The sequence below is a fragment of the Zosterops lateralis genome (assembly GCF_965231275.1).
Source record: "Zosterops lateralis genome assembly, chromosome: 1".
NCBI lineage: Eukaryota > Metazoa > Chordata > Aves > Passeriformes > Zosteropidae > Zosterops > Zosterops lateralis.
Window position 1 is genome coordinate 144,347,841 of NC_139762.1, and position 22,720 is coordinate 144,370,560.

Here is a 22,720-nt window from a genome sequence, read left to right on the forward strand (position 1 = left end):
GCAGAGTTTATTTTCTGCGGCCACAAAATAGAGCTGTAGGATATTTGGAATCCAATTAATACAGTTTCAATATACTATTATTATTGAACACGAAAACTAGCGGTAATTTACTTTAAAGTGCTTAGAGAAATCTCAAATTTTCTTAAATTAAATACATTTTCTGTTATTACTTAAAAGTCTTTCATGTGATGGCTTGACACATTTATCATGCAAAAGAGACCTTATTAATAAAGCACAATATTCACTCAAATGATCCCCAAAACCACAAATCAAAGTATGAGTATCTCTGTGAGGAAGAATAAAAGAAAATACAGTTTGGTAAAGAAAACATTTTAATCTGCATTGTTGACATTTTGCTTCAACTTCATTTATTTTTCTAACTAAAAGAAAGAAAATAAATATATATTAAATATTTCCAAAAGCCACTACAGGTCATAAAGCCATTTTCAAATTTGAGTAGGGCCATTCATAAGGCCTATCACTTTCTGAAGAATTTTCATATCCATAACAGCAGATATTCAGTAGCCAAAAGATGCGGTGGAAATTTCAGGTGACAATACTTGACTCCACCTGATAGATGAATTATAGATTTTCTGTGGCCCCATACTTTTGAGGATCATTCAATCCTCACCTTGTTTGACACAGACATCCCTGTGACATAAATCAGTCTGTGTTTCCATGCTTACTTACGCACACAGGACGGGAGCTGACCAGACCAGTTGTGATCCTGTTGACATATCCTTACAGAAGAGCCAATCAACCGGAAGCCAGGACTGCACTGGTAAACAACTGTGTCTCTGTAGCCATAATTTTCTCCTATTACTTGTCCATTGACTATAAGATCTGGGATACCACAGTGACCAGCTAGATTTATTTATAGTAAAGAAAAAAAGAAAAACAAAAGAAAAACATATCAGTAAATACGCCATAGAAAATTTAAATAAACCTCCTTAACTAAAATAAAGAAATGCTGAATATCTTTCCAGATTTTTTTTATTGACGTAATTCAAAACTTTATTTTTGTTAGATTGGTGAAAATTGCAATCCTGCATTTGTATAGGTATAACTACAAATATTAAAAAATTACAAAAAGACGATGTAGCAAAGAGACTAAATGTCATATATATAATCAAATTTCCTTAAAAAATGAATAATTCCTTTTTATTGTAACATGTAAAAAAACTATGTATCATTTACCTTAGTTTTATTTTGGCTATGATTAAATGAATAAGGTAACATTAAAACATCATACATTTAATTAACTAGAAAAATTCCTCACAAATAAAAATAATACAAATATTATAGATATCAATCCATGTGGACAGTATAAATATAGCCTTCATCCAATACAAAAAAATTAACTTGAGCAATTTATTGCTGGAATTTGACTCTCTGTAATGTTTTCTATTATTTCTCTCCTTCACAGTGGAATCACAAAGAGATTAAGATCCTTTGGTTAAAGGCAGTCAGCACAACGGCCACCAAATCTTTTGGCAACAAAACAGAAACCAAAAATCTTTCTATGCCTAGGCCTAATCTTTTACTCCATATTCTCAAAGTAGGAGAAATATTGTATTTTCACTATGAAAGTCGTAAAGAGACATTTAGTCTGCAGAAAGGCTGGGAAAAAAAGACAAACTATATGTAGTTATTTTTCATAAAGAATTCTAGAAACTGGGCACTATGATTCAGCAAAAGATATGCTGTCATCTAAGAAAGTCTTCTAATGAGGAAGTCTTCTAAGAGTGGTCGACCTCATGAAGACTGTGATGTATGGTAGAGAATTCACTGCAAAAAGAAGAGTAAGACAAGCAATAATAATAATAATAATAATAATAATAAGCAGTGTTTCAGCTAGTAATTTTTTGAAAAAAAAACCCCAAAACTATCACCGACCCAAACTCCTCTGCTCTCCTTTTTTCTTCTAATTTTCCTCAAATAGCCCCCACAAACCAATCTCCAAAGCATAAGATTGGTAATAAGAAAAGATATTTAGAACCAATATGGTTTGGACTGTTTTTCCCTTTGAAATTTTAAACACTTCTAATACACCCATGTATTTGTCTGCATTTTGCCTCATTCGTTTGGGGTAGAAATTTCCTAAAAAAAAAAAAAATTTAAAATCTTACATTTTCTTACAATTTGAGCTTTGTATTGTATTTCATTGTATGAATCATCATAAATCTATCAGAATTTACAGTATTGGTAGCATATGAACCACCAGATATATTAAACTGATGATTGCAATTTGACTTCTGTGTAGTTACCAGAAGTCCAGATCTAGTACTGTTTAAGGCTATATTACCATTTGTTTGTTCCCTCCCTATTTCTCTCAGTCTTATGTAAAAAACAGGCATGAAAAAACATGAAAATTATGTTTTCTAGGATAACATAACACATTTAATTTTATTTTTTTTTGTCAGTGTTTCTTGATTTTACAAGAAATTCATAATCCATTCAGCATGCAGAAGACTTTTTTGAACATGCTCCAAAAGAACTAATTTCCCTATCCTACCATATTTCTGGCTATAAACAGGATTAACCAGATGAGGAATAAAAACTGAGCAGTAAAAGATTAGTTTCTATCAGAAGTGCAACCAGACAGTCTGCAGTGATTGAGACCGTGTTCAAGGAAATATTTTTCTAGTTCCATTTAATTAAAATATATGGCTTGGTTCTTAATTAAGAATTTAGTGTTGCTTTATGGCAGAGTGGAAGCAGAATACTTCACCAGAAAGGTCAATCTGTTTCCTGCGCAGAGAGAATAAAACTGAAGCAATTCAACATGTGAGGTAACTGCAATCACAGTGCAGTTTCTGCAGCTGTATGCAGACTTTACAAAACCCATGCAACTTCAACAAGTGAAAATCAATTACAAATCATCTGTATGTCTTGCAGTAATGTCCCAGTCTTGCTCCAGAAAATTTAAAGTAATTTAAAAATCTCATCCTTTTACCCTACTTCCTTTCATTGTCATAAACCTCTCAGATCTTGCTTTTGACTTCTTTTGACTTTTGAGTTTCTTTTTTTTTTCTTTTCTTCTTTCCTTTGACTTTCTTCAACATCTACTATATACAAGGAGATGGGTAGTGAATGTTGCTTACCGAAATTCAGCAAAGTATTCAACACCATTTCCCACAGCCTTTTCCAGCACAAAATGGCAAGATAAAGATTGGGTGGGTGGTCTTCAAGATGGTGGGGAATGGATTAACAGGCTGCACTAAGAGTGTAGTGATCAATGGTTTTCATCCAGGCTGGAAGCCTACCACAACAGGGTTCCCTAAGGATCAGTAATGGGCCCCATGCCATTGAATATCCTCATAAATTCTCTGGTTGATGGGATTGAAAGCAGCCTCATCAAGTTTGCCAATGACACCAGACTGGTGGTGAGGCACAAATGTGAGAAGAAAGAGATCTTTCAGAGAGATCTAGACAGCTGGAGGACAAGCAAGAAAGAACTGTATGAGGTTAACAAAAACACCTGCAAGGTTCCACCCCTGGGATGACAGAACCAAAGAGCCCAGAACAGGCCAGGATCTGTGTGGCTGGGGAGCAGTGTCACTGAAAGGCTCCTGTGGGCCTTGGTGGATAAGAAGCTGACCCTGAGTTACCAGTGTGTGTTTGCAACAGTGAAAGCAAAATGGATCCTAGGCTGCATCTGGAGAAACATCATTAGCTGTGGTAGAAGTGTGATCATCTCACCCTACTCAGTGCTTGCCAGCAGCACATGAAAGATGCAGAAAGGTTCAGACAGACTGCAAAAGCAGGTCATGAAAATAATCAAAGGGGTGAAAAATCTCTCCTGTGAGGAAAGGCTGAACGCATTAGTTCCTGAAGAAGAGAAGGCTCAGCTGGGGGCCAGGGCTCATCACAGTGTTCCAGTACTTAAAGAGTGGCTACAATACAAAAGTAATGGAGGCTCTCTCTTCACATGGAGTCACATGGAGAGCACAAAGGACAATGGGTGCAAGCTGCACTGGGAAAGGTTTCATCATGACGTAAGAAAGAATTCTTCTGACAGTAAGAGCAAGCATTTCCCAGAATAATCTCTTCAGGGATGTGATGGGAGTCTACATCACCAGATGTTTTCCAAATGTGACTAAACAGGTTGCTAGATAATCCCATCTCAGCTCCCTTTGCCATAAATGTTGGATCAGATGATTTTTCAAATTCCCTTCCAACTTGGGATGTTCTATGATTGTTACTTCAAATCCCTCTGTCTTGATTATTTCCTCCCATTCTGAATCACAATCTCTTTGGAGCACTAACTATATTGCATAACCAATTGTGAACATTCCATTACTAGCAATTAAAATATTTTTTTGAAACAGTAGACACTACTTCTATCCCTATGTAAAATTTCTAACCTGAAAAAAAACCCCCACCTGAATTAATGAAGAATATTATAAAGCTGTTCTAAAACTGTAGTTCTGTCATAACAGAATTCTAAATCAGTCAGTGACAGTGTTAATGATTAAATAACATTTAAAAACAGGATATTGCAGACTTGTGACACATTTTTATGTCACATTTTAAAACAACAATTAAACAACAAATTAAACAAACAAAGAAACAAACAAAAACTTGGAAATTTGCAGGAATTATTGATAGTTTTTACTCTGCTTTCCAGAGGAAGTTTAATGTGACTGAGGGATCTTAAAAAAAAAAACAAACCCAACCAAACATTAAAAAAAAAAAAAAAAAAAAAAAAAAAAAAAAAAAAAAAAAAAAGGAAAACAAGAGAAAAACCCACAAAACTGAAACAATCCAACACCCAAAAATGATGGGTTCAGCATTATTTGTTTTATTTTCAAATAAAATAATTGACAACTGTCATGTAGATGCATATGGTAAGTAGTTCACTACATTTGCTATGAAAAGTATATATAATGCTGTACATAATTCTTGTTAAGAGAACATTGGAGAACTTTACTTGAATTTTCACTGATTCATGCAGATGAGTAAAACCCCTAAGACCCAAAAAAGTCAGAGATCATTAATATTTTCCAGAATTTTACTTTTTGCTTTATTTCCCCACTCTACTTTACATATTCATAGAGATGTTCTCTGCCAGGGGAAATAAAGATCTCAACTTATAGTATTTATAACTTATTGCTATCACTACTTCTCCCATATCAAGAGGAAAAAAAGCATAGAGGAAGAAAAAGCAAAACACCTGTCAAACCAACAAAAACATCTATCACCATCAACATCTGTATTTGGAAGAGCAATTATTACTTAATTTCTCTTCAATTCTATTCTGGGGTTTTTGCATTTCTTATAAAAGTAAGGTGTTTATTTATTTTTCTCATGAATCATAGCAGAATTCTTACTTTTAACATTTTTCTATTAAGCTTAGTTCCATTTTTTCTATGAGATGGATGTAAAAGATTTTGTAGCAGTTCTATGAATCTAGATGAGACCTGTGGATCTTAATGTAACCTGTAACTTGTGGGTCTTAACGTAACCTATAACTGAATCAAAAGATACAACTTTTGCAAAGACGAGTGAAAATTACAAAAAAAAAAGGTATTAAAAGAGACTGAATATTAAGGTTTTACTGAGCAGCAGGTTTGAGAGGAGAAATAAGTAATATAATATTCTCAATTTCCAGCCTAGCAAAACTTGAGAAGAATCATTGCATGAAATATTATTAAAAACCAAAATTGGTCAAAGACTGGGAATGAAGGATATTAATAACCTGTGAGCACCAAATAAATTACCTAATTTGACATGAAATCCTGCTCTAGCAATGAAGAATGAGCATAATAACTTAGTGTCAGAACCTCAGAAACCATAGCTGTAAATGAGATTTTTTTTCTGCAGGTCGTTCTATGAGATGAAAAGACCAGGAATAAATGAATACAGAATCTTTACATTAAATGGCAAAAAACATACCTATGCTTATTTTAGTTGTCAGTAGTGTCAAACATGAGCACAGTAGTGAAACAAATCTACATACCAATGTATTATTGATATCAGAGGTTTATGTTATTTATTATTCAACAAACTTAATTAACCTGTCGAGATAACCTCAGCTGAAAAGGGAAGAATTATTTCCTGGCATTTTTTTTCTTCTTAACAGGGCTTGCATTCCATAAAAGATACAAGAAGGCATAGCCCAGGACAAAACAGGGCTTGGGGCATTTCTCTTGCTATTTTCAGAAGAGCCTCATCTTGACAGCTGTTCAAGCTGTACTAAAACTGTTCAAGATGAATGGTAAAGTTATTTGAAATCTTTTTTAATCCATGGCCCACAGAGGGAAGTTCTCTGCTGAATTCATTGAAACAGCTGAATAATTCTTTAAAGATGAAACATCATATACCTAATTTGAAAGTCTAGTTATTATTATACAGTAGTACTGAAGAAAAAAGAGAAGCATATGGCTAACTCCAGATTTATTAATTCAGTAACAATGGAGATACAGAATCCCCCTTAATTGAAATACCAAGAGTTTAAAAAAGATATTTAAAAATAGTGAAGATGAAGAAGTTAGTTGCTTACATATTTTTCTAGAAGTTTCAAGTATGAAAACAGTGGCAGAGAGGTTACACTTCAGAGCATACATAGACACAGAAACCTTTCACGACTGAAAGCTGATTGAGAAAATTTAAAAAATATCACTGATAGATTAATGTATTGAACAATCTTTGCTGTTAGCTTACATAGTTGCTTTGCCCCAGATGGTATGTCTGCTATTTTTTTAACTCCATTGACAGCACTGTTGTCTACAGAGCTGATGGATAACTGGGTTTTCCTTTAGAAGTAACAAGCTGCCAACCATGACTCATTAGCATTTTTAACCAGTATTTTTGTAAGGAAAAAAGAGTTGGGTAAAACTGGGATAAATATTCCCCAGCTAATACATCAAAGTTTGTGTTCACATCAGAATTTTGGTTCAGATCTTCCTTCTAAATCTTATATGTGTGGAATGATTTTACTGTGAGCAAATTAGCTCCCTTTCAGAGGAAGCACACTGAGAAGCTCAACTAGGTTCACAAAATGTGTTCCATCTCCTTTTGAGTCAAAATTATTGACAGGTCTTTTTGACAACTTAGTACCATATGAGTAATGATGGCATTTAGCCCAGAGGACTAGACTAGATATAGTCCAAGGAAAATTCTCTGAACCATATGTAATGCAGATGTAGGTAATTCAGAATCAATTATTTGTTTCATGATCTGCTCAGTCTGATAGACTTTTTTTAAATTCAGACAAAGATACAGTATGTGTAGTGTAGCCTTTCTATCAGGAGAAGAGATGAAAGGTATTCCTGATATTATTGTTTGGGAAGTGCAAATGCTGACATTTATTGTACACAGTAACCTAAACACCTCATCTCTTCTATCCATCTGCCTTTACTGAAAGCTCCTCTAGTATTAGCCACGCATGGGAACCACATTTCCTTATGCCTTATTAACCAAATAAACTTCATTTTGCATTTTTGCATTTTTGCATAGGGACACTTTATAAACGTGTTCTCTAAATGAAATGAATTAACATTGTTTATCCGTGTCACAATTAATAACAAAATATGAGATCTTACAGAGCATTAAAATTTTAATCATATTTCATAGTTTATCTTTATTTGAGATTTAATACTAATGTGCAGAACTGAACTACACTATTGTTCCAGAAGTTGCTGAGTCTATCCTGTGTGAAATAACAGCAATTACCTTTGGTAAATAAGGAAGAGAATATCAACAGGTCTGTTTTATCAGGATGTTTAGATGTCAGGAGGAATTGAGAAAGAAGGAATTAAGAAATAAGTGTTAGGTGTTGTACAGCTGAGATGAAGAGGATAGAATCACAAGTTCAAGAAATGCAAAAACCTGGAGTTAACTGACCAAAAAGCAAAGTGTGCATAAGATATCTTTCCTCTGAGTTTAAGTATTCGTTGAAAATCATATTTTGCTGTCTTTCCATGTAGTTTTCATTGATGAGATGTCTAAATAACTTCTAAAATTACTATCAGTCATGCAACTAGCATGAGAGATGCTCAGTTAGATACCCCCCAAAGAGAAGTATGGAATTTTGTACATTACATTAACAATGAGTAAAGTTCTAGAAAGAAATCAGAATTCTTTGTAATAATCTAAGAAAAGAGCTGCTCCATTATATATAAGAACTGTACCTAACAGGCTTTTCAAAGCAGTCTATACTTTTTATTGTTAGTTTTATTTTGTTAAGTGTTTTTGACTAAGCTGTCTAAAATGTTAGCCAAAATAATACATAAACTATTTAAAAGGCAAAAAATACCCTCAAAAATCCTTTAGTGGGGAAAAAAAAAAAGTCAGCGTTAGCAAAATCGTAAGAAATATTTTTCACTATTCATATACTAGTTAATTCTAAAGTTTATCTTAAAGTACTACAGAGTCATTAAAGTAGACCTGATTTATTTCTACTCTAGGAAATTACCAGTTTACTAAATATCTGATTACAGGCATGAAAAGAAATATACTAAAAAAAAAAATCAAAACTTTTTGAAGTATTATAATATGTTTTTTATGGTCAATGTTATTCCTCACATTAAAATAAAGAAGAAAAATTAATGCCATAAATTTAGGAAATAATGCAAAATATAAAATCGTAAATATGTAATCTATAAATACGGTAAATATACAAAGTTTTCACGTAAACAGACAAAAGAATAATTAATTTCTTGTTGAATATTTAAGTATTTTTCCAAGAGGAAAATGTGATTCACAAAATTACAGATCTGTCAGTCTCTTTTTATAAGTAGGATATTCAGTAAAAGTATTCCACGTTTCTTAATGTTTCTCAGGGTTTATTACAGGGTTTATTCTCAGGGTTTTTAGACGGTTTCAATGTTACCAGTATAGAATAAGATCAAGCATAATAAATTGTGAAAGACAGTTTGTAACCTAGGAGACACAACTGTCATGGTTTTAGCCTTTGCTTGTTATTTTATTCTAAAATACTTAAGTAATTTTTTCACAATAAAATGTATTGAAACATTTAGCTTTTAAAACTTCAACAATAGAATTACTTCAGAAGCTCTATTCTATTTTGTTTTATTTGTCTTTTCCAATTTGAATATTGTTTCTTCTCATCAGCTATGGAGGATAAGGACTAAGAAGTCAATTTCCAACTATTATAATAACGTGATTTACTCATGAAGTGCTACTTTGTTATTTAGGTATTATTTAAAGGAAGAAAAAAAAGTGAAATTGAGAATAGAAGGCAGTCCTGTTAAGTGCTCTAGTTTTTCCCACATATTCATTATCCATAAATAATCCATCTTTTAGTAAAACAAGCCAGAATGATAAAAGACAAAAAAGAGCTGCGAAACCTATCATCATATTCTCACATTATTATGGCTGTCATCAAAATTATGTACTATTGTTCACAATAAGTCTTGGAATAACATAAGTTGGATTTTAGTCAATATTTTTGGTGATCTAAAGCTTACCTCAGTTAAAATTCTCATCTATATCTGATTAGGTTCACCACAGAATAGTTTAAAGTTCTATTGCAGATACTTAGATTCTTGTTTATTCCACTTTTCATAAATTTATAAATCATACACACCTGGAATTAAAAATCAGCCTATCTAACACAACAATTAAACTTAATTATTTCAATAGCACTTTCAAAAAAAGTAATGGCATTTTTAAACAAAATACTTGAAAAGGGAATTATGTTATTCTATAGAATTTCATATGTATCATTTAAGTGTACTCCTAAGGGCATCTTCAAAATTTAAAACAGAAATACATTGGTAATCAATTCAGTCCAAGAACAACTACATTTTTCAGAAAGTAAAAGTGGAAAGGTTTTAAGATAAATGATAGAAAATGTTTACAACTGAGAGCACAGAAACATAGGAAGTAGATAATGAAATTTATTGAAAAGTTGCACAAAAATTCATTTCTTGAATGGTAAAATACCCACTCTGTAGGCCTTCCTGCTGTATTTGATCTCCTTTCTCCCACATTCTAATGCTTCTCTAATGTCCTCCATTTCTTCTCCTTTCTGACAACAGCCTCCTTAAAAAAAAATTCTTATTTCTGATTTGTCATTAGCTGAGCTAATGACTCAGCTATCTTAAGTCTCAAATCACTTATGGAAGAAACAAGAATTGAACTGAGTTATTCTGAGTCTACAGGGGGCTCATTCCTGCACACTACAGGACCATAGTATACATCACTACATCACAGTGATGTAACAGACTGGGCAGCAGTGTTGCAAGAGAAATTATGGCAGCCACTACTCTCTCCCTTTTATAAATTTGCCCTGCCATTAGCTTTTCTGGGTTTGTTTTATTTTGTTTTCAGCAAGGTATACATTTTTTGCCTGCTCTATATGATGTATATTCTAATTTTTCTGAATAATACTTGTTTTCATGCTGTCTTCAACAATTTGCCACAATAAACCTTTACACATATGAATAAGATTTACTACAGTGCTATAAGTCTGATACAATATGTGTGTTTTAGATTACTGTTTTTCTCCTCTAGTTATATAGTTGTTTTCTTAGCTATTTATTATTTCTGGACAATATAGTGTATGAACTGAATAATAATTAAACTCTTCCGAGAAGTAGGGGTCCTCTTTTAAGTTGCAAGTAAGGATTATGTAATCTGTTACTATTATTAAATTATATTAGTATTTTGTTTCTACAGACATATGTAGGCGAAATTCAATTCATTCTGTGCTGCTCTTTACTTGCACAAAGTTATTTTAGCAAAATTCTTAAATGCAAGTATTTTCCAAGGAGCTATTTACAATTAGCATGCAATTTATCTGGTTTTAGATTAATATTTCTCTGAAGAAAACTCCACATTTCTCCAAACTTCAACAGCTGAAACTTCTGCAGAAAAATCAGTAAAAATGAGACCAAACAAACAGGCAAACAAGAAAAAAGCAGAACATTTTGATTATGTACATACTATAGTGCTCCAAAAGTTTAGATTTAGAACATCTTGTAATTGCTGACAATTTAGAAGATGAAGAATATCAAACATCAAGATCTTTTTTTGTTGTTTTTTTTTCCTCCTCCTCTATTAAATGGTTTTTTACTGTATAAGTGAAACATAAACAAAGCCTCTATCCCTCTCTGCTGTATGTCAGGGAACATTCCAGCTGCAGACTTGTAGCTTGATAAGCAACACTTTTTCCTCATTCACGAGTCATTCACTTAAGTGAACATTAGCAAAAAGTGCTGTTTTACAGACGAAAATTATTTGGGATGAAAAGTAGTTTAAAAAGGCGAATGGCAATCTCTACAAACTCCGATATTTAATGTATTTACTAATTCAGTTTTGTGATAGTATCAGTTTATGAATACTCTGTTATATATTCATGCCTCTACAAACAACAAGATACAATATGACTTACATATTTTATCCTAAATCAGAATACTACCATACTCTTAATTTCAACTGAAATTAAAATTTTGGTAAAATTTGAGTTAAAACCCATGCCTCTACAGGAAATAAAATAACCTTGCTCTACGTACATATGATAAGAATCAGAAAGAAGCCCTAAAATTGTTTAATGTGTTCATTTTATTCATATATAATTCACGCAACGATGTCTGAGTGTAGTAAATGAGAGAAGATGCCTAACCTTGTACAAGTAAAGGTTCTCAAATTCTGTCAAAAGTGTCTGGATAGTGGCTTTCTCTCAGAAATAAGGCTGCAGTGGTTCTGTCAAAGTTTCCAAAAACTTTTTTCCCCCTCCTTCTGTATCTTTTCAAGAACATAGTTCATTTCTATGACACGACCACTTTGTTCAGATCTACTATGTAGATATTTTACTGAGGATATGTATTAGAGCTGACACATACGGAATCAGTCTTGCTATTTATGTATATTTCTACTTTAAAGACATATACAAAAATACAGTAACACAGATTTTGCAAGTTGTGAAGATATTAAATTTTTTGAATATATAAACATAGTTCTAATTTGATGAGAAAAACAATGCAGCCCAGCCACACACATGCAGAGCTTTCTTCAATGTATCTGCTAATAGAAAAAGATAAGCAGATCACTTTGCTTACTTTTGTCTCTTAGAGAGAAAGAAAATGGACAAGTCATGACAATAGTATCCATACCTAAACATCTGGTCTCAATTCCTCTCCAGAGTCCAGATGACAGACATTCCCTCACTGCAGAGCCAACTAGCATGTATCCTGAGTCACAAGTAAATATAGCTGTAGATCCATATGTGATTTGAGTTCCAATCTTATTCCCATTTGGAGGTGTAGGAAGTTCTCCACAGGAAATAACTTCATGGTAAAACGAAAATAAAATATAAGTATACAGCTGAGAATCACAGACACATATACAATAATGCCTATCAACCAAAAATACTTATCAACCAGTCAGTCAAATAAATAAATTTCACACCTTGAAGTATTTTGGAGAAATCTGCAGAAATCATAGTTTAAAAACCTGCAAACAAAAACTATTTCTTCCCCAGAAATTACACTTAAGGGAGGGGAAAGAACAATTAAAATAATTTCTGTACAGTTAAAAAAGCCACTCAGAACATTATTAAATGTTGTTTAATTACCTTGGGTTTATCAAGTATTTTCTGCATATGGGAACATAACAATTGCTATCAGATTTAGTTATGCTTCTTTGGGAAGGGGCCATTTTGATCTTCTAGCTCATAATGAAATGCTTACCCTACCATTCACACTTTTTATAAAGAGTGAATGATAGACGGAATATCTTGCTATTTATTTACAACTGAAGCATTTTTTTAAATCAAAATAATATTTTTATTTGTCAGTTTTCTTTTAATGATTAAAAAAAATATTAGTAGGAAGTAAAAGGCAGAAATTAGGTAGTAGACTTCACACCTAGAAGAAAACGTCACAATATTTCAAACAAAGCTTCTCAAAACATAGCTAAAAGAAGTTTGTCTTTTAAAGCAAAAAAGAGACACAAATACAAATTTAGTATGTAGAGTATATATAGAGAGAGCTATAGATACAGACATATACATATACTAGCAGGGATGAAATACTGTAATTACCTTTTAAAAATTCTTTAAAGTATATATTACATTTCCAGTTATAAAGAACTCAAAATTCAGGTTAGTTTCCAGTATAATTAATCTCTTTTTGAAATTGCATTTTTAAACCTCTTTTTTTTTTTTTTCCATATATATTGTCAATAAATTATGAATGTATTTTAAGCCACAGTTATCTGGCTTATCTATACACTTTTTAGATTTATTTTTTATTTATTTATACATAAACATGCAGATACACACATTTTTGATTGAGGAATCAAAAGCACTGTTGTGTCTCACTCTGTCAGAGGGTACATCACACCGTGTTCCATAAAAAGAAAGTTTTGAGGCTTCAAAGTGTAACCAAACCCTCAGTTTTGAAAAAGAGATGTTTTAATGTAAATTTATAAAGAAACATGCTTTTCACAGCAGTAGGGGAGGGAAACACAATTATAGCTGGATCTTTAGTTGGCTTAAATGTCTAACTATTTTATTTTATTTATTTAATTAACTATTGCAGGTTATCAGCATACCAGTTAATGGTAGGAATAATGTGGATATGTGCAAATGCACACTACATGGTAACTACCTGAAAGATTATTTTATTTATCAAGTGTGCAGACAGGATACAAAGGTTTTGCATTCTTCAAGACTTTACAGCATTCCTGAACTAGAATAAACATATAGGAAAATATTCTCTTTGTACCTTTATAAATTTAGAGACTTTTAAGCTCCAGAAGTGTGCCTACAGATATGTCCTTGTCACTAAATCTAATGTATCATATTTGTAAATAACAACCCTTAGGATACCCAGTATTTCCAGCCAAGAAATACTTCTTCTAATTTACAATTTTGAATACTAAATTAGTTAATTTCTAGTTCACTCAATAAAATATTTTTTCATGAAATCTGTACAGCAGGTGCAGATACAGCATGTACTCACTTTGGCAGTAAGGCCGCTCGTTTCTCCAGCTCCAGGTGCCATTAGCGAGACACTCAATAGATGCTGGTCCCAAACCATAATACCCAGGATCACAGCTAAAAACTACTTTTGTTTTATACTCATAGTGTGAACCATTCACTATTCTCCATCTTCCATGTTCCAGGGTAAAAGAATTGATGCTCGGACATGTAACAACTTCCAAAATAACAAAAAGACACAGTTATTGGTGGCTTAGTAGAGGCAAATTGGAAAAATCTGTACCATTATTAATAAAAAAAATGTATTTTAAACACAGTGACATAATCTCTGAAAACTACGGCTGTGATTAGCAGGTAGGAGTTGTCTCATTTAATTAATAGTCATCCAGAAAGAGAAGGGATGGTGTATGCAGAGTCATACAGTTGGTGTAGATAGGAGCTATACCATGGTTGAATTCACTACATGCAAACCTTCTGTGTCATTTTACATCAGGCATCAGAATCTTTATTAAAATTTTAAGTATATTTAAATGGAGAAACTTTTCTACCCCAGGTAAACTCTATGAGATATGAAAGACTTCTTTGAGAGGCTGCGCATTAGTGACAGAAAAAAATAATATCCATATCCAAATTGTTTTTTCAACAGCTATATATTTTTTGTCTCATTTCTTTATTCGAAGTGTTTTCCTAGAGAAATGGAACAAAAACATTCTACAACACTAATAGAATAAACAATAGTATAAGAAGCATAATGATTTTTCCCATCATTTTTTTTCTCTACTTTCATTGTTTTTTTAGAAAGAGGAAAATTCATGACAGAATGAAATTTTCAAGAACAAGAAGGAAAAAAAGGAGAAAGGGGGAATCCTTGAAAAAAACTCCAGTCTTAATTTTCTTTAATTTCCAAGTTTCACTGGGTGAGATAATTCAAATCCTAATGTGCATGAGACACAGACATCCCTGTACAGCTCTTACATCACTTGAGTACTCATACCCCATTTGTAACTGCTGATATCCACTTCATTTTGGGAGTTAAATGTATTTTCTCTGCAGTGATGTTCCCCCAAGTTTAGATGGTGTAGGACTACAATGGTGGGATGAATATAATCATAAGCAGCAGTTTCAAACAATTATCACAGGTTTTGCAATTCTGTATAGTAAAAAGGGTCTGTTAAGAGTATATGAATTGCGCAGCTCTCACTGAAGAGATGACTTTTGCAGAAAACCTCTGCAACCATTAACTTTGATTTAACTGTAAATTAATTATTCATTTGATTGTATTCTATGAGCTCTAGCATGTTTATTTTGCTTATGCTGTTAAGTTTCAGCATGTCTTAGTTACATGTACTTCATATATACATTTCATAATAATTTAATACCAGCAATAGTTCATACATTAAAGTAACCTGAAGATGAAAGTTTAAGTCATGTGAAGATTTGTGCCCTGGATAAATACACAAAATGTAGAGACAGGTTTTCACTCACCAGAGACTTTTTCCCTGTTACTCACCTACACAGCGAGGTGTTTTATTGTGATTGCTCCAGGTTCCATCGGGCTGGCAGACTGCAGTGGTAAGCTCTTTGGCTGATAGCCTGTATCCATCATTGCAAAAATAAGTAACGCGGGTGCCAACTAAGTAATCTGTAGTTAATATCCCACCATTTAGTGGAGCTTTAGGAATTCCACAAGATATTGCTGAGTAGAGAGAAAGACAAAGTTTTTATGTTTCCAATATAAGTTTCCACTGACCTCAGAGAGCTTTGCAAAATGCATAGCAAAATTACTAGCCTTAAATTAATAAAAATTAATTTTCAACTTATTAATGTGTGTTTTAAGCATGCAAATAAATTCTCTTAAAATTTTAGGCAATTAAATCCAATAAAGCTTTTGCATTTTGATGGAGGAAGTAAAAAATAAGAACAATGGCTCATAAGTCTGTAGCTAACAATTCAAAATGAAGATGATAATAAAGAAAAGGTAATAGAAAATATCAGGGAAAAAATATGACCAGCATAGTTGAATTAATAAGGCACCAGTCTCAGAAACACAAATATAGTTTATGCGCAGATTTCTTCCATCAGTTGTACTTTTTGACCTCTGGCAAATCACTAAAATTACCTTTCAACATTCTATTTTTTCCAACTGGAAAGCAGAAAGAAAATGCCCTTTTGAAAGTATTGAATCATAGGATTATAAAGTGGCTTGGGGTGAAAAGGGCCTTAAAGATGTAGTTCCAATCCCTCTGCAATAGGCCGGAACATCCTTTACTATATCAGGTTGCTTAAAGCCCAGTCCAGCCTGGACTTGAACATTTCCAGGGGTTTGGTGCTACAGCTCCCCTGGGCAACAAGTTCCAGTACTTCACCAGCTTCACAGTAAGGAATTTCCTCCTAATGTGTAATTTGAACTGATCCTCTTTCTATTCCATTCCTATCTATCCTATCTATCCTATCAGTGCATACCCTTGTGAAAAGTCCCTCTCCTGGTTTCCTGTCTTTTATTCCTCATCTTTGTCATCCATGAGTTGTGAAGCAAGACTGAAGCACTTGTCAGCAAAGACTGACTCAAAACCACTCTTGAGTACCTCAGCTGTCTTCATGTCCCAGGTAACCAGGTCTCCTGTATCCTTCTGGAGAGGACCCACTATTTGCCTAGTCTTCATTTTATCACCAATATATCTTTAAAAGCTGTTTTTGTTCCCCTTGACAACCATGGATGGATTTATTTTATCAGGGCTCTAGCTCTCCTAACTTCATCCGCAGTTGCTTGGACAATTGGTCTGTATTCCTCCCAGGATGCCTGTCCTCACTTCCACCCTCTCTAGGATTTGTATTTGCATTTTGTTTTGTCCAGGAGCTCCTTGCTCATCCAGGCAGGTGTCCTGAAGTTTCCACCTGACTTTCTCTTTTACAATATTTCTGAGGATGAAACATTTCTGAGCTGGGAAGAAGTGATCCTTTGACTATTAACAAGTTTTCTTGGTCCTCTTTTAAATCTAAGGCTTTTATTCTGTGGTAGTCTATGAAACAAATCCCTGAAGTAGCCAAATTCTGCTCTTCTGAAGTCAAGGCTAGCTAGCATCCACCCTTCTCACTGCTCTAAGGATTTTGTACTCTATAATTTTTCAGTCACTGCACCCTTCAGCTTCACATTCCTCATCAGCCCCTGCTTGTTCCTGAGAAAAAGATCCAGCATAGGATGTCTCCTTGCTGACTCCTCTATCTCTTAGAGAAGAAAGTTGAAAATTGCAAATAAAAGTATAAGCTAATATTTTGTTTCTTTTCTTTAACAAAAATAATGTGCCGAGAGAAGATCTGGTTCTAAAAAAATGCTCTCTCTGTTTTGGGAATAAAAACTAACCTTTTCCACATTCTAAAACCAGTTATCTAATGTAGGTCAGATCCAAAAGAAAAAAAAAAAAAAAAAAAAAAAAAAAAAAAAAAAAAAAAAGAGAGAAGTGAAAAAAAGAGCTTAGACATTTAAGTCTGAAGTACCTTACTTTGAAGTCAAATCTTGAGCCCTAAGAAAGTACCTATCATGCCCACACAGGAAGGTTAATCCTCTCAGACTATGTATAAATACTTGGAGGAAAAAAAAGAGTGTAATCTATTTTTGCCCCTACTGGGAGCTGATCTGACATAAAACTGATTTGCTTCATAAGCAATACAACAACTGTGTGGCACAGTACTGAAGCTAATAATCACAGCTAAACACAGGTAAAGCACCAATCCTATAACAGCTTGCAGAACACAGGTGTAAGAATCTATGTTAAATTGTTCTTGCTTTGCCATAAAAAAATCCCTTGCATATGACATGGAAGTTTAAGAAAAAGAAAACCCAAAAAATCACCATACAGACACACTCTGCTGAAAAGATCACAGAAAACTATTTCTAATTTGCTGTCAGCCTGTCTTGGCAGCCATAGACCTAATGACTGTCACAGTATCTATTGGCAACTAGAGACAAACACATATTCAGAAGAAAATAAGAAATCTGTGATAAAGAAATTGAAGATCCCAAGAAACTTTAATTGAATTCAAAGCTCCAGAGGGTATGAGGATATGACCCCAGTGAGATAAAAAAGTGATAAACTAATTAAATGAGGATGTCCATCTTCCACCTTTTACCAAACATCTGATATAACTACTATTTCACTTACCATCACCAAAGAAGGAAACAACTTCTATGACACTAAATGAAAACATGTGACCAAGTTTATTACTTCTTAAATTTCTCAATAGCTTGGATTGCAGATTAAGCAAATCTGTCCATTCCAAGATGATAATTATATGCTTGTATAACCAAGCAAATAACACTCTTTACAGATAACTGGCCTAGCTTAACCTCTTCCTTCAAAAGCATGTTAATGATAATAAGAACTCTAAGACAATTACAAGAGTTGCCTGAATAATGTCCACTGTGTTACATCAGGGCCACTATCCAGCAGTGCATAAAATTAATATTCATTTGCAAAATATTTGCAACTTGTAAACAGCATTGATTACAATCCCAAGCACCAACAAACTGTAGAATATTGCTTATTCATGTAATACACATAATTCACATTTTGTCTCTTTTACCAATCAGTAATATATATATCAGACACATTCTAGCTGCAGCCTGAGACGTTCTGTATCTACCATTGAGATTAATTACTCCTTCAGTATTTAAAAATCTCCACTAGTGACTTGATAAATTTTAAGTCATATTATCCATGTTAACAGTTGATCTTGTGTCACAAGAAAAATACATCCCTCCCTTAAACCTAAAATTTTTAAGAAACAAGACGCAAAGCAGCAATGCTTGATAACAGACTTTTATATAAACAACAGCTCTCCCAAGGGTCACCCAATGACATTTTAGTTTACAGCAGTTTTGAGCTGAATTTCACATTTTTGGAAACATGCACAGAAAAGCTGCCCAGAGAAGTTGAGGATGCGTTCCACACACCCCTGGAAGTGTTCAAGGCCAGGCTGGACTGGCTTTAAGCAACCTGGTTGAGTGAACAGTTGTCCCTGCCCATCCCAAAGCGATTGGAACTACATCTTTAAGGTCCCTTCCAAGCAAATCCTTGTATGATTCTATGAAAATTACCTTTTTGTTAGGGGAAAACATGAGAAAATATCAGGAAAAGCTATTGCCACATCAGATATTTTGACAGGAAAAAATGACAAATAGGAAATATCCAAAATGCCCTAAAAATGGATCTATCACAGAAATGTTTGGTCACTATATGTCAGCTTGGGCAATATTGTTAACCAAACTAAAATATTAAAATCTATTCCTTTTTCACAAACTTCAGAACATAGTTCCACTTCCAAAGATATACATAAAAATATGCACAATCCTTGAAGAACCTTAGTTATGTTAGTTCTCAAAGAACACCAGCACTTTACAAATTATTATTAGACTAAAATGAAGTTCTTAAATATTCTTCAATAAATGTTAAAGCAGTGTTTCATGTATGTCAGTCTTATTAACTCTTCTTGAAATATTCTTTCTTAAAGCTACATTTGTTTTCATGACGTTGAAAAAATTTTGGCACAGAAGTATGACCATGGAATATCTCCCTGCTATTCATTTTAAGTCAGAAAACTGATGGCTTACATCAGAAAGTTTCTTAGAGTATATAAATTTTTAAAAAATAATAGTATTTACCTTGACAGGCTGGGACTGGAACATCCCACGAGTAATACCCATATGGAGACTTCCTGCACACGGCAGTGCTTTTCCCAATGAGGCGAAAGCCGCGGTCGCAGGCCCAGCGAACCACGCTGTTGAGCTGTCCGCCCGTCTGACTGACAATGAAACCATGTGGGGGCGACTCGGGCGTGCTGCAGTACAGAGCTTCAAACAGAAATACTGAGTCAGTAAAATGTGGGTTTAGAAGTCAGGTAACAATTCTTGAGAGATTCTTGTTTAACTCAGCACGCATCTGACTGGACATTGAGAATCCGTTACTAAAAGTTGTATTTTATGTACTGATAATGCATGCGTTGACCAATTTTACAAAATACAAAGGTGATAAAAACAGAGCTTTTATAAGCTCTTTACATGATTCAGGTTTCAGTAGCCTTAAAAAAACCCACTGATAGCTCACTTATGATTGGCTATAGCTTTGGGGTTTGGGTAGTGGTTTTTGTTTTGTTTTTTTGCTTTTTTACCATCTTCTTTTTATATCTAATAAGCTACTGACCTTTAGTTTTATGATGAAATTTATTGCAATTATATACATTTCAGTAGTATACAAATTTTCAAAAGAAGAAAACAACTAATACTTCTGAACATAACTCTTTTTAAATAGTCCTTTCTTTCTGGTACTAAATAAGTTCTATCTTTTAAGTTCTGTGATACAATGAACTAACAGGAAGTAAAACATTTAAAATAGATTTTAATGATATTTATGACTTTCACCATAAATCCTTGGCAAAAAATACTGAATCTGCATTTAATTGTTGATTTATTTTGAACATATTAAGTCTTACAGAAGTCTTACCTAGAGACTATGTAAAAAATCATAACTCATTATGAGAGCAAAAAATATCTCTAAGATTTACAGTTTTTATACTTTGAAATTACTTATGTACTTAATGACTCTGACATTAATTACTGGTTACTCACTATGTTTCCTTTCTCTCCCTTGTTCATTAAGTACCAAGTAATTTAAGTTTGGCTAAGGAATAGGAGTGGACCAGAAGGCTCTTATAACCTGGTAACCACTTTAGGATGACTTTTATTTGTGTAAAAGTTTAACTTGGTCTCTGATTAATTTGATTACTGGCTGCTAGCCACAAAGGCTATTTTTCCTTTTTTTAGAAAAGAAAACTGTGCTGGATGTTTATTTCCAAGTGCTTCCTTTATGCTTTGAAGGAACATTAATAACTTGATATTTATTTTTTTCAGGCAAATACAGAACTTGTGCTTGTATCACTCTGAAGACTCTTCCACGTCTCATGACTTTCTTCAGGTCAATGTTTTTCTCATGTGAAACCTTTCTCTGACCACAATGGAGTCATATAGTTATTTGTTTACAACAAATATTTATTAAACCTTTTAAAGCAAAGAGCAGAATCAGAACTACTGCTATATCTTTCAGACCACATACTATGAAAGCATTTTCTTCCTTACGCTAAAGGTCTCCTGACTTGTATTTTCCTGAAAGAACCAAAGATACAGAGACCTCTACCTTAGTGTATAAGAAATTATACCAGTATTTTCTGTGTGAAACAGATCACTAGAAAATATTTCATGTCTGCCACTCAACAGTTCTCTCACTGTCTGTAAGGAAAGACTTCGAAAAATTTTCTCTTCTTTCTCTTTTAACAGATCCAAAAGCGAATACAGAAAATGAAAATTGATACCATACGTTATTTTATCTCTAGTAAACAGGGAATTTTACCTAATGAACAACAAACATTTTAAGTCTGAGAAAACTGTCCTCTCCTAAAGGGAAAGTTCATACTGATACGGTTTCACAGTATATATGATCCTAATTATATTTCTTCAATTGTGAAGGAGCCAAAATTTAAGTGAGGAAAACCAAAAAAAACACAGCAGAAAGAATTTTATAATTATTCTTTATTTCTTTATCCACCTTGTGAAATGAAACAGCTTTATGCCAATAATTTCTCTAATATATACAGATACAATCCATAGTATTCTTCCCTTTAGCTAAACTAATTAAAATAATTTTCCATTAAAATAAATGTTATATGATAATTCTGTAAAAGCAAATGTCCTGGGTTGTAGTGTAGGATGTACACAAAGTATTTATTCTATCACCATCTTCATGAACTGTTAAACCAGGTGGGGCAGTGCTTTCCCAGGCCCCCTGCCTTTGGGCTGTCTTCTGCTAATGGCCCATCAACGCCTTGCCCATGACTCACAGGTAACTCCCTCCAGGAGTTATCTCTGTTTAATGGGCCATCAAGGACCCACTTCACAACTCATCATCCCATTGTGAGATGCTCCACCCAGGGGGAGGAGCCAAACATTCTCACCTGGATATAATCTGGGATTTGGGACAGTCCAAGCAGCCCTTACCCACTGGATTCCCAGAGGACCAGAGCTACCAGACCTTTCTACAGGATCACTGCTTCAGGAAGAGCACCTCATCTGGACTGCTTCCACCACCCTGCTCAGGTTGTATTCTGACTCTGTCAGTGGTCTTTTGTATTATTGCATTTATTTTATTTTACCTTTTGACCTTTCTTCTTATTAAATTGTATTTCTGACTTGGAGCCTCTCACTCGTTTTGCTTTCAAACCACAACAGCAATTTTACTAAAATCTAACTTTGTCAGGTACCATTTCCACACACTATACAAAATATGTTTAATCAATTTCAATTATTTCAAACTATTTGAATTAATAATACAGAAAATATTGGCTTTTAATGCTGGTTGCTGCTTCTGTTGAACCTTAAACTAAAGAGTTCAACCCTTAAGGGGCTTTCCACTTTATAGGTGTTCAGTCCTGCCTTGTTGCAATGCTTTCCCCTGTCCCACCAAAATTCTTAATGGTGAATTGTATAAAGACCTAGTTAGAAAAGCACCCCAGTAGAAGATGCACATAAGTGCAAATAAATGGGAGAGGGAAGGGGGAAGCTGCTTATTTTTTCTTTAATACTGGCTTATGCCATTTTAAAGCCCTGTCTTTTATTAATTCTCTACGGAGCACGTGTGGGGGTTTTTTCCTCACAAGATGAGGGTCATTAGGTTCATGTGTACAGAACAGGTAGGATTTCCTTTCAGTTTGGTTAATTAAGGATACGAAACATAGCTTATATTACCCTTTTCACATAAACAA

At 33.6% G+C, this 22,720-nt stretch overlaps 1 protein-coding gene across 3 annotated transcripts in view; it reads right to left on the bottom strand.

Annotated features, from left to right (window-relative positions):
* Positions 1 to 22,720, bottom strand: part of CSMD3 (CUB and Sushi multiple domains 3) — a gene marked incomplete at its 5' end in the record, with an annotated part of 578,503 nt that overhangs the window by 52,217 nt on the left and 503,566 nt on the right. For 2 of the 3 annotated variants that reach the window (XM_083859670.1, XM_083859668.1), the window contains 5 exons: positions 691 to 864; positions 12,084 to 12,257; positions 13,935 to 14,129; positions 15,423 to 15,608; positions 19,572 to 19,760. In XM_083859670.1, the coding sequence (XP_083715796.1) occupies positions 691 to 864; positions 12,084 to 12,257; positions 13,935 to 14,129; positions 15,423 to 15,608; positions 19,572 to 19,760 (918 nt within the window). The remainder of the gene's footprint in view (positions 1 to 690; positions 865 to 12,083; positions 12,258 to 13,934; positions 14,130 to 15,422; positions 15,609 to 19,571; positions 19,761 to 22,720) is intronic. The other variant, XM_083859669.1, reaches the window with a different exon arrangement.